Below are 12,071 nucleotides of genomic sequence, written 5' to 3'. Positions count from 1 at the left end.
GTTTAGTATTTTTACTTTGATCAAACATATTTTGCAACCATTTCTACACAAGTATTTCTAATAACACTCCGGCCTAGTGGTTTACTAATTAATTAGTTTTTGCAACTAAGCTACAAATAGCCCTAAATAAAGTTTTTTACCTAACTTTTTAGATATTTGCTATCCTTAAAAGTTTGTAAAGTAACTTTATGTTTATAAAGAATAAAAAGCTTAAACTCCCTATTATTCTTTAATGTTTGATCAAAATTCTGCAAGTTTGGTTTGTTTTAAGGTTTTAAAAATTAATAACTCGATAAAATATTGACTGGTTAAATTTAAATGATTCTCATACAAATTTTAAACTCTTATAAAATACAAAACAGCCCACAATTCATTCTTGAACAATTTAAAATAATATTAAACAAGTCAAGTCGCATTTAAATATTTAATAAAGTCTTAGTTGGACGAAAGTTTATCACGTTCATCATACATTTATTTTATAGACAAATTTACGTTTTTACTTAATTTTTACAATGCTGTAACTATTATAAAATCAATATTCCAATCTAATATAATATTTTTTCAACAAAATTCAATATTGGTAGAGTGTTCAGTAAATTTTTGACGCCTCACCTAGAATATAATCTATGCATGTGACAGGTTTTAAATTAGGATCAACATTTACTTTTTCATTTTTATATTCCAACGTTGAATTAACAATCACATCATCATTTGCAATAGCAAATTAAACGATAGACCTCCTAAGCTTATTTTTCTCTTTCGTTTCTGGTGCTAAAATCCGATGTTTTGTCGATTTAAGTTTGTTGTTTGACCAAAATTGCAAAGTGTCACCAATATTGACAAGTACAGTATCTTTAATGAGAGTTGCATCGATATATTGGCCTTCTAAACTCTTAACCTAAAACAACTTAGTTGTCACAATTCTTAAAGGACCAAATTTTAATTTAAAAAAATCCAAAAACTGACGTTCCTTTTATCTTAAGTTAATATAACTTGTTTACCTGTAGCCCTCCATTTTGATCCTGGAACAACAAAGTAATCGATCCATAATCTGAATGTTCACCTAACCTAACTTGATTCGGTTCCAATACATGTTCAATTGCTGGGTAATACAAACATTTAAGAGTGCTTTGGTTCCCAGTTTTATTCATCACAGAATAAGCCTTCTTGAAGAAATCTTGATCTTTTAGCTTCATCTTAATTGCAAGAGCTTCAAATATATTTAAAGTTAACTATTTACAGTTTTCAATGAGGGGTTTAATAACGTTGTAGATATCTTGTGATATATCAGTTGGCCAAGTTGTTGGGTCTAGTATAGACGAACCACATATATTAAATGTTTCTCAATAATCTCCTGGTCTTTTTGGGTTTGTACTTTCATTGGTTAGACCAGTGTAGCCCCCTGTACACCTTGGTTTTCGATTATATTTTTCTTTTTTCTCAGACGGAGCCTCGAAAAAAATTCTTGTAACATCGTTGACTTTGTCAACTGCTTCTTTTGATATTCCAGTATTTTTCAAATAAACAAACCCAGCAGTTCGAAAAGCTTTGAATATTTCTTCACCAACTTTTGATTTTTGATTTGGACTTGCTTTCAAAATGGAATAATCGCTAAAGTCGACAATAGGTATCCAAGATGTCATAGTAAAAAACAATGTTTAAAAATTTACAAAACGTGCGAGCTTTCTTATGTCTGTAATATGACTAGATATACTTAAGTCGTTGTTATTCTAGTGTAAAATAATAGCTTGAGGCACTGTTAATTTGGCGATATAACATTGCTGTTTTGAGATATTGCACAAATTAGTTACAAATTGCCAAAGCACGATTTGTTGCAATATGAAAAATAATACTTGGTCAAATAAATTAAAGGGTAACAGGAAATTATGTCACAATTTCCAAGTAATTTATGACTAGGCTTACCCTACATTACTATTTTAAAATCAAAGTTAAAAAGTTGCTTTTATTTATAGGCTGCAAAATCGTCCACCTTACATTACAATAAACAGATGCCATTAAATTTTCAACGGCGAATTACAATAAGTAAAGATTATATAGGTAAAGATTCTATATAAAATGTGCTGCGTTCAATTAAATGTAGATCAAACAAGTTAAGTTTATGTACAAAGAACTATTACACAAAAAATTGAATAATTTTGTTGGCTAACTCTTTAAACATTTTTTATCCTATCAATAACTACTAATAAAACTTAAAAATATTTAAAGCAAGCCTACCAACAAAAGGGTTTTAATATACAATTCAGTAGGCCTGTACCTGTAGTTTAAACTAAAGTTAAATTTTAAAAGCGAAAAAAATATTTTTAAGCATAAAGTAATATTATAAACGTTAGTACACTTAAATTAACAGTCAATTCAAAGAAGGAATAAATTTCTGTAAATTTATAAATCAGTAATTAATTAACTTTTAGTTTTTTGGTTTAAACCATAGCTGATTTCTTAACAAACTTTTACATCGTAATTACCGAAAAGTTTTGACATTACAAGTCGTGTCTTGGCAACCATGACTTTGCGAGTTAGAGTTTTAAAACGTGACAAAAAGAAACCATTTTTCACTGCTGTTTTATAAAATTAGATTAGATTTGGGTTTTAGTTATGGCATCTGGGATACCTGTAATCGACTTAAGCGATTATTCCATTTTGAAAGCAAGTCCAAATCAAAAATCCAAAGTTGGTGAAGAAATATTCGAAGCTTTTCGAACAGCTGGTTTTGTTTATTTGAAAAATACTGGAATATCAAAAGAAGCAGTTGACAAAGTCAACGATGTTACAAGGATTTTTTTCGAGGCTCCAGTAGTGGAAAAGGAAAGATATATTCATAATCAAACATCCTGTGATGGTTATATTGGTCTTAATGTTGAAAAACCAAACCCAAACAGACCTGGAGATTATCGGGAATCATTTAATATATGTGGCTCGTCTATCTTAGATCCAACAACTTGGCCAACTGATATATCACCAGATATCTACAATGTTGTTGAACCCTTAATGGAAAACTGCAAACAGTTGACTTTAAATATATTTGAGGCTCTTGCAATTGGGATGAAGTTAAAAGATCAAGATTTTTTAAAAAAAACTCATTCTCTGATGAATAAAACAGAAAATCTAACCTCTTTTAGAACCCTGTACTATCCGCCTATTGAACATGAATTAAAACCTGGTCAAATAAGATTAGGTGAACATTCTGATTATGGGTCGATTACTTTGTTGTTTCAGGATCAAGTTGGAGGGCTACAGGTAAAAATTAAAGTTTTCTGTACTACTATTGCGTCAATGTTTATTTGACAGGCCAAGTTAAACTTAATATACTGATGTTTTATTTAAGATTGAGAATGTAGAAGGCCAATATATCGATGCAACTCCGATTGAAGACACTGTTCTTGTCAATATTGGTGACACTTTGCAGTTTTGGTCAAATAACAAACTAAAATCGACAAAACATCGGATTTTAGTGCCTGAGAAGAAAGAACAAAATGTGCTTAGAAGGTCCACTACTTACTTTGCAGTTGCTAATGATAATGTGATTGTTAATTTACCGTTAGAGTATGAGAATGAAAAAGTAAATGTTGGTCCTAATTTCAAACCGATCACTTGCAAAGAATATGTTTTAGACCAGGCGTCAAAAATTTACTAATTAATTTTAACTTTGTAAGAGCACTACATTTAACTCGCTTTTTAGTTGTATATCCTTTTCATACATATTTGAATATGTAAGACAAAAGTTCAAAAAAGTTTTGTGTTGCAAAATTTAATGCTTTTATAAAAAATCATGCTTTGTAAACTTTACTATTTTTAATGAAGGTTGTTTATGAATAACTGATTATTGTTACATCACATTCCATTCCATCATTTCCTATTTTTCAGTCCAAGTATTTTGGTGATGAACTCAGTCATGTTTTGGCATTCAATAACTTGTTGCAGACATAAACGTGACAACCAATCAGGAAACTATTAACTTGTTTTCAAGTTTAAAAATTTTATTTTGACTTTGCTTTTACATAGATCAGTTAACTTTGCACCGTTGGCTACATTTAATTAAACGTAACACAATGTATATAGATCTTTACTTATGTAATACGCCGTTTAAAATTTAATGGCGTCTGTTTATTATTATGCAAGGTGGATGATTTTGCAGCCTATAAATAAAAGCAACTTTTTAACTTTGATTTTAAAATAGTAATGTAGGGTAAGCCTAGTCACAAATTACTTGGAAATTGTGACATAATTTCCTGTTACCCTTTAATTTATTTGACAAAGTATTATTTTTCATATTGCAACAAATCGTGCTTTGGCAATTTGTAACTAATTTGTGCAATATCTCAAAACAGCAATGTTATATCGCCAAATTAACAGTGCCTCAAGCTATTATTTTACACTAGAATAACAACGACTTAAGTATATCTAGTCATATTACAGACATAAGAAAGCTCGCACGTTTTGTAAATTTTAAATATTGTTGTTTTTTTACATGAACGTTAAGGATATATTTATGGCGTCTGAGATTCCAATTATCGACTTTAGCGATTATTCAATTTTAAAAAGAAGTCTAAATCGGAAATCCAAAGTTGGTGAAGAAATATTCGAAGCTTTTCAAACCGCTGGTTTTGTTTATTTGAAAAATACTGGAATATCAAAAGAAGCAGTTGACAAAGTCAACGATGTTACAAGGATTTTTTTCGAGGCTTCAATAGTGGAAAAAGAAAAATATAATCGAAAACCAAGATCTGGAGGGGGCTACACTGGTCTGAATGTTGAAGGTACAAACCCAAAAAGACCAGGAGATTATCGAGAATCATTTAATATATGTGGTTCGTCTATACTAGATCCAACAACTTGGCCAACTGATATATCACAAGATATCTACAATGTTGTTGAACCCTTTATGGAAAACTGCAAACAGTTGACTTTAAATTTATTTGAGGCCCTTGCAATTGGGATGAAGTTAAAAGATCAAGATTTCTTCAAGAAGGCTCATTCTCTGATAAATAAACCTGGGAATCTAACCACTTTCAGAACCCTGTACTATCCGCCTATTAATCATGAATTAAAACCTGGTCAAATTAGGTTAGGTGAACATTCTGATTATGGGTCGATTACTTTGTTGTTTCAGGACCAAGTTGGAGGGCTACAGGTAAAAATTAAAGTTTTCTGTACTACTTTTACGCCAATGTTAATATAATGCTGGGTTTAATCTAATTTTACATAATTAATGTTTTAGATTGAGAGTTTAAATGGCCAATATATCGATGCAACTCCCATTGAAGATACTGTTCTTGTCAATATTGGTGACACTTTGCAGTTTTGGTCAAACAACAAACTTAAATCGACAAAACATCGGATTTTAGCACCAGAAACGAAAGAGCAAAACTTGCTAAGGAGGTCTATGACTTATTTTGTCCATGCGAATAATGATGTTATCGTTAATTCCCCGTTATTATATAAGGATGAAAAGGTCCAGGTTAACCCTGACTTAAAACCGATCACTAGCGAAGATTATGTTTTAGGCGAAGCGTCAAAAATTTACTAATCGATTTTTAGCTTTAACATTTTAAAAGCACTACATTTAACCAGCTTTTAAGATTAATACCCTTTTCGTATAAACTTTATCGCAAAAGACAAAAGTTCAAAAAAGTTTTCTGTTGAAAAAATTTAAAGCTTTTATAAAAATTCATGCTTTGTAAATTTTACTATTTTAATAAAGTTAGTCCTGGATAACTTATTGTGACATTATTTTCTAATACATCATTTCCCGTTGTTTAGTCAAAGTTTGTTAGTGATGCACTCTGTCATGTTTTGGCATTCAGTTACTTATTGCAAACATAAACGTGATAACCAATCAGGAAACTATTAACTTGTTTTCATTTAATGGCGTTTATTTATTGTAATGTAAGGTGATCGGTTTTGCAGCCTGTAAATAAAAGCAACTTTTTAACTTTGACTTTAAAATAGTAATATAGGGTAAGCCTAGTCATAAATTACTTGGAAATTATGACATTATTTGTTATTACATTTTAATTATATAGACCAACAAATTTGTGTGATAACTTTAAATAACAAAGTTATATCGTTAGATCAGCAGTGCCTCAAGCCTTTATTTTACACTAGAATAATCACAGCTTAAGTACATCAAGTCAGATTATTTCAATCTAGATATTACAGACAGAGAAAAGCTCGCACGTTTTGTAAATTTTTAAATATTGTTTTTTTTTTACATGAACGTTGAGGTTTTAGTTATGACATCTTGGATACCTATTATCGACTTCAGCGATTATTCGATTTTAAAAGCAAGTTTAAATCAAAAGTCAAAAGTTGGTGAAGAAATATTCGAAGCTTTTCGAACTGCTGGTTTTGTTTACTTGAAAAACACTGGGATTTCAAAAGAAGCAGTTGACAAAGTCAATGATGTTACAAGGATTTTTTTTGAGGCTTCAACTGTAAAAAAAGAAGAATATGCTCGAAAACAGAATTCCGTTGATGGTTACACTGGTCTTAATGTTGAAAAACCGAATCCTAATAGACCTGCTGATTATAAAGAAGCTTTCAACATATATGGTGGCTCTATATTAAACCCAACAACCTGGCCAACTGATATATCACCAGATATCTACAACGTCGTTAAACCGTTTATGGAAAACTGCAAACAGTTGACTTTGAATATATTTGAGGCCCTTGCAATTGGGATGAAACTTAAAGATCAAGATTTCTTCAAGAAGGGTCACTCTCTGATGAATAAAACTGGGAATCTAACCCTTTTACGAACATTGTATTATCCGCCAATTAAACATGAATTAAAACCTGGTCAAGTAAGGTTAGGTGAACATTCTGATTTTGGGACAATGACTTTGTTGTTTCAGGACCAAGTTGGAGGGCTACAGGTAAGAATTAAAGTTTTCTGTACTACTATTACGCCAATTTTTATATACTGCGCGGTTTAATCTTACTTTACATAATTAATGTTTTAGATTGAGAATTTAGAAGGCCAATATATCGATGCAACTCCCATTGAAGATACTGTTCTTGTCAATATTGGTGACGCTTTGCAATTTTGGTCAAACAACAAACTTAAAGCAAGAAAACATCGGATTTTAGCGCCTGACACCAACAAACGAAATGTAATCCGAAGGTCTATTGGTTACTTTGCAAATGCAAATGATGACGTAGTTGTTAATTTACCATTAGAGTATAAAAATGAAAGAGTTCAAATCAACCCGGATTTAAAACCTATCACTGGCAAAGAATACGTTTTTGGCCGGGCGTCAAAAGTTTACTAATTAATTTTAACTTTGTAAGAGCACTACATTTAACTCGCTTTTTAGTTGTATATCCTTTTCATACATATTTAAATATGTAAGACAAAAGTTCAAAAAGTTTTGTGTTGTAAAATTTAATGCTTTTAATAACATTTATGCTTTGTAAATTTTACTTTTTTAATAAAGTTTGTTCTGAATAACTGATTATTGTTACATGACATCATTTCCTATTTTTTAGTCCAAGTATTTTGGTGATGCACTCTGTCATGTTTTGGTATTCAATAACTTGTTGCATACATAAACGTTATAACCAATTAGTTTTTTTATATGTTCTGTGTAAGGCGAAAAATACTATAAATACTTGCAATGAAACTTTTAACTTGTTTTTCAGTTCAATAGTTTTACTTTATTTTTACTTTAATCAAACATATTCTCCAACCATTTTTACACAAGTATTTTTAATAACAATTCAGTAGATAGGTTAGTTTTAAAGTTAATTAATATTTGTTATTAATATAATAACAAAAGTTTAGGCTTTTAAACCCAATCAAACTGAATTTGTACATTAGTTTTATTTAACCACAACTTTACAGCCTATAAAGCATATTGATTATTCCAATTTTTTTTATCCTACCAATACTAATCAAACTTTGAATATGTTTAAAACTAGCCTACCCACAAAAGCGCTGCTATGTACAACCAACTGGCCTACCTATAGTACATATTAAATCAAAGTTAAAAATACATAGAGCCGATACAACAAAGAACAATTGAAAAATAAGTAAATCTTGTTTTATTAAAGAAATTTAGTAAACCAAGCAGCAGTTAGTAAGCTTCTGATGCTTTTTTCATAATCATTTCAACAATAGTGGTAGGCTTCAAATCATGATCAATTTGAACGATTTCGTTTCCAAATTCAATCGGTAAATTAACAACTACGTCATCATTAACATTTGCAAAATAAGCAATAGACCTCCAAATTACATTTCGTTTGTTGGTGTCAGGCACTAAAATCCGATGTTTTCTAGCTTTTAGTTTGTTGTTTGACCAAAGCTGCAAAATAATTCCAATATTGACAAGAACAGTATCTTTAATAAGAGTTGCGTCGATATATTGGCCTTTCGAATTCTCAATCTAAAATAAAACATTAATATGTTAAGTTAGGCTTAATCTAAAAAATAGCAAAAAAGGTAAAAATAAGGCAAGTTCTTACCTGTAGCCCACCAACTTGGTCCTGAAACAACAAAGTCATTGTGTCGTAATCATAGTGCTCACCCAAGCGAATTTGACCAGGTTTCAACTCATGTTCAATAGCTGGAAAATACAAGGTTCTTAAAATGGTTTGCTTGCCTTTTTCATTCATTAGAGAATGGGTTTTCTTGAAAAAATCTTGATCTTTTAACTCCATCCCAATTGCAAGGGCCTCAAATATATTTAAAGTTAACTGTTTGCAGTTTTTCATAAACGGTTTAACAACGATGTAGGTATCTTGTGATATATCAGTTGGCCAAGTTGTTGGGTCTAGTATAGAGCTACCATGTATGTTCAAAGCTTCTTTATAATCAGCAGGTCTACTAGAATTCGGTTTTTCAACATTAAGACCAGTATAGCCCTCAACAGAATCCTGTTTTCGAGCATATTTTTCTTTTTTTTCAGACGAGGCCTCGAAAAAAATCCTTGTAACGTCGTTAACTTGGTCAATTTCTTCTTTTGATATTCCAGTATTTTTCAAATAAACAAAACCAGCTGTTCGAAAAGCTTCGAATATTTCTACACCAACTTTTGACTTTTGATTTAGACTTGCTTTCAAAATTGAATAATCGCTAAAGTCAATAATTGGAATCTCAGATGCCATAACTAAAACTTTAACGTTCATGTAAAAAAAAACAATATTTAAAAATTTACAAAACGTGCGAGCTTTTTTATGTCTGTAATTTGACTTGATATATTTAGGCTGTTGTTATTCTGGTGAAAAACAATAGATTGAGGCACTGCTGACCCGGTAATATAACCTTGTTAATTAAACATTTTACTCAAATAAGTTATGACTAAAAGCAGTGGGAATCGAACACAGAACCTCATCTTATAACCTAGTGACTAAACACGTCATATCCTGGAGAAAATCTTTAATTTTTCCGGTTTTATGTTTTTACCGAAAAGATGTCGTCAAAAACCAGAATAATTTTTATCATGATTTATAGTTAGAAACCCATTAGTTGCCAACAATACGAAGAAAAAAACTCGGTCAAATAGATTAAAAGGATATAAGTAATAGGAAATGACGTAACAACTTCAATGTATTTAGAACTAATGATGTAAAAACGTGTCAAGGGAACTGTCACGGTGGAAATCAGTTAAAAAAAGTAAGAATGGTCATTTTTGCAATAATGTATTATTAGTGAACCACTAAGCAACAAGGTTGTACAAATTTATTCCACTACTGAAATATTCTTAATTCAACTTTTTAGATATTTGCTATCCTTAAAAGTTTGTAGAGTAACTTTATGTTTATAAAGAATAAAAAGCTTGAAACTCCCTATTATTCTTTAATGTTTGATCAAAATTCTGCAAGTTTCGTTTGTTTTAAGGTTTTAATTAATAACTCGATAAAATATTAATTGGTTAAATTTGAATGATTGACACCAAGCTCATACAAATTTTAAACTCTTATAAAATACAAAACAGCCCACAATTCATTCTTGAACAATTTAAAATAATATTAAACAAGTCAAGTCACATTTAAATATTTAATAAAGTCTTAGTTGGACAAAAGTTCATCACGTTCATCATACATTTATTTTATAAACAAATTTACGTTTTTACTTAATTTTTACAATGCTGTAACTATTATAAAATCAATATTCCAATCTAATATAATCTTTCTTCAACAAAATTTAATATTGGTAGAGTGTTCAGTAAATTTTTGACGCCTCACCTAGAATATAATCTAAGCAAGTGATAGGTTTTAAATTTGGATCAACATTTACTTTTTCATTTTCATACTGTAAAGGTGAATTAACAATCACATCATCATTAGCAATAGCAAAATAAACGATAGATCTCCTAATCTTATTTTCCTTTTTCGTTTTTGGTGCTAAAATCCGGTGTTTTGTCGATTTAAGTTTGTTGTTTGACCAAAATTGCAAAGTGTCACCAATGTTGACAAGAACAGTATCTTCAACCGGTGTTGCACCAATGTATTGGCCTTCTAAATTCTTAACCTAAAACATTAATAAACCAACTTATTTGTTACAATTCTTAAAGGGCCAAATTTTAATTTAAAAAAATCCAAAAACCGACGTTCCTTTTATCTAAAATTAATATAACTTGTTTACCTGTAGCCCTCCAACTTGATCCTGGAACAACAAAGTAATCGATCCATAATCAGAATGTTCACCTAACCTAACTTGATTCGGTTCCAATACATGTTCAATTGCTGGGTAATACAAACATTTAAGAGTGCTTTGGTTCCCAGTTTTATTCATCAGAGAATGAGTTTTCTTGAAGAAATCTTGATCTTTTAACTTCATCCCAATTGCAAGAGCCTCAAATATATTTAAAGTCAACTGTTTACAGTTTTCAATAAACGGTTTAACAACGTTGTAGATATCTGGTGATATATCAGTTGGCCAAGTTGTTGGATCTAATATAGAAAAACCTCTTAAGTTTAATGCTTCTTTGAAATCTCCAGGTCTGTTTGGGTTTGGTTTTTCAACATTAAGACCAATGTAACCATCACAGGATGTCTGATTATGAATATATCTTTTCTTTTCCACTACTGGAGCCTCGAAAAAAATCCTTGTAACATAATTGACTTTGTCAACTGCTTCTTTTGATATTCCAGTATTTTTTAAATAAACAAACCCGAAAGTTCTAAAAGCTTGAAATATTTTATCACCAACGTCTGATTTTTGATTTGAACTTGTTTCTGAAACTGAAAAGTCGCTGAAATCTACGATTGGGATCTCAGATACCATGTCAACTACTTGTAAAGTAAATTTTGACTAATATAACTGGAGGTAGCAAATCTTTTATAGTTGATGTTTATTTATTTAACCCCTTTTTTTCTTACTGCAGACGTTTAATATAACTTTATTTAAACAAAGCATAAATTGTCTCGAGTCAAGTCCTTTAAATTTAGCAGCAAATGGCTCCAGTATAAACAATAATTGTGTTAGTAGGAGCTTCGAGTGACAATTAAATGTTTATTGATGTACTTAACAAGGTTTTTAAGACATAAACCAAAGTAGTATTAAGTCAACAACAAAATAACTAATCTATCAAACCAAGCCTGGGTAGATTAGATTGCGATTTAAAAAGTGGATTGTTTGTTTTCTTTTCAAGTATAAATTAATCTCAAATTTACCTCCTTTAAGGTTACCTAACAACTTACAATAAACTATGCCTTGGACATTAAGACACAAATTCCCCTTTTTTGATTGAGCAACACAATGTATCGTGCATTTACTACCTGCAGCCATAAAAAGAACAACAATATGTCTGCTAAGCTTAGGTATAGTCAAAGGTGGGCACTAAACCGTTAATGCGTTAATCGTTAATTAACGAAGTTAAATTTTTCAATAAAATTTAACTTTTAAGTTAACTTTAAAAATCGTTAACGGACATGTTAACTTTCGTTAAATTGTGCTTTCGTTAAATTAAATCCGTCAATTTAATATTTTTACAAGTTAACCATGGTAATATAAAAGTATATATGTTTTATTTTGCCGTTTATTGGGTTTAATCGTTTCAATTTTAAAGGATGTATTGACGATGTGTTGACTGACGTATAAACGATGTATT

At 30.3% G+C, this 12,071-nt stretch overlaps 8 protein-coding genes across 8 annotated transcripts; 4 read left to right on the top strand and 4 right to left on the bottom strand.

The window, feature by feature from the left end:
• Positions 1 to 724: 724 nt before the first annotated feature.
• On the bottom strand, positions 725 to 1,643 carry LOC145753598 (uncharacterized). The gene is made up of 3 exons (XM_082570001.1): positions 1,376 to 1,643; positions 1,002 to 1,210; positions 725 to 898 (listed from the first exon to the last, which is right to left on the bottom strand). Exons 1-3 carry the CDS (start codon positions 1,641 to 1,643, stop codon positions 725 to 727), a joined length of 651 nt encoding a protein of 216 aa, XP_082426127.1.
• Positions 1,644 to 2,613: 970 nt separating this feature from the next.
• LOC145753597 (uncharacterized) lies at positions 2,614 to 4,893 on the top strand. Its single transcript, XM_082570000.1, has 4 exons — positions 2,614 to 3,255; positions 3,344 to 3,577; positions 4,499 to 4,830; positions 4,875 to 4,893. The coding sequence occupies exons 1-4, from the start codon at positions 2,614 to 2,616 to the stop codon at positions 4,891 to 4,893; spliced, it is 1,227 nt and encodes a 408-aa protein (XP_082426126.1).
• Positions 4,542 to 5,601, top strand: LOC145753184 (uncharacterized). The gene is made up of 2 exons (XM_082569583.1): positions 4,542 to 5,149; positions 5,237 to 5,601. Exons 1-2 carry the CDS (start codon positions 4,901 to 4,903, stop codon positions 5,543 to 5,545), a joined length of 558 nt encoding a protein of 185 aa, XP_082425709.1. The 5' UTR covers positions 4,542 to 4,900; the 3' UTR covers positions 5,546 to 5,601.
• Positions 5,602 to 6,251: 650 nt separating this feature from the next.
• LOC145753596 (uncharacterized) lies at positions 6,252 to 6,682 on the top strand. The gene is made up of 2 exons (XM_082569999.1): positions 6,252 to 6,570; positions 6,663 to 6,682. The coding sequence occupies exons 1-2, from the start codon at positions 6,252 to 6,254 to the stop codon at positions 6,680 to 6,682; spliced, it is 339 nt and encodes a 112-aa protein (XP_082426125.1).
• Positions 6,648 to 7,300, top strand: LOC145753183 (uncharacterized). Its single transcript, XM_082569582.1, has 2 exons — positions 6,648 to 6,893; positions 6,981 to 7,300. Exons 1-2 carry the CDS (start codon positions 6,699 to 6,701, stop codon positions 7,287 to 7,289), a joined length of 504 nt encoding a protein of 167 aa, XP_082425708.1. The 5' UTR covers positions 6,648 to 6,698; the 3' UTR covers positions 7,290 to 7,300.
• A 793-nt stretch (positions 7,301 to 8,093) lies between these two features.
• Positions 8,094 to 9,123, bottom strand: LOC145753594 (uncharacterized). The gene is made up of 2 exons (XM_082569998.1): positions 8,482 to 9,123; positions 8,094 to 8,402 (listed from the first exon to the last, which is right to left on the bottom strand). Exons 1-2 carry the CDS (start codon positions 9,121 to 9,123, stop codon positions 8,094 to 8,096), a joined length of 951 nt encoding a protein of 316 aa, XP_082426124.1.
• A 1,000-nt stretch (positions 9,124 to 10,123) lies between these two features.
• On the bottom strand, positions 10,124 to 10,753 carry LOC145753593 (uncharacterized). The gene is made up of 3 exons (XM_082569997.1): positions 10,604 to 10,753; positions 10,256 to 10,489; positions 10,124 to 10,150 (listed from the first exon to the last, which is right to left on the bottom strand). Exons 1-3 carry the CDS (start codon positions 10,751 to 10,753, stop codon positions 10,124 to 10,126), a joined length of 411 nt encoding a protein of 136 aa, XP_082426123.1.
• A 41-nt stretch (positions 10,754 to 10,794) lies between these two features.
• On the bottom strand, positions 10,795 to 11,245 carry LOC145753592 (uncharacterized). The gene is made up of 2 exons (XM_082569996.1): positions 10,857 to 11,245; positions 10,795 to 10,813 (listed from the first exon to the last, which is right to left on the bottom strand). The coding sequence occupies exons 1-2, from the start codon at positions 11,243 to 11,245 to the stop codon at positions 10,795 to 10,797; spliced, it is 408 nt and encodes a 135-aa protein (XP_082426122.1).
• Positions 11,246 to 12,071: the final 826 nt, after the last annotated feature.

Source organism: Corella eumyota, chromosome 5 (assembly GCF_963082875.1).
Source record: "Corella eumyota chromosome 5, kaCorEumy4.1, whole genome shotgun sequence".
NCBI classification, from domain to species: Eukaryota; Metazoa; Chordata; class Ascidiacea; order Phlebobranchia; family Corellidae; genus Corella; species Corella eumyota.
The sequence above is the reverse complement of the archived record's forward strand: the minus strand, read 5'-3'. Positions and strand labels throughout refer to the sequence as shown.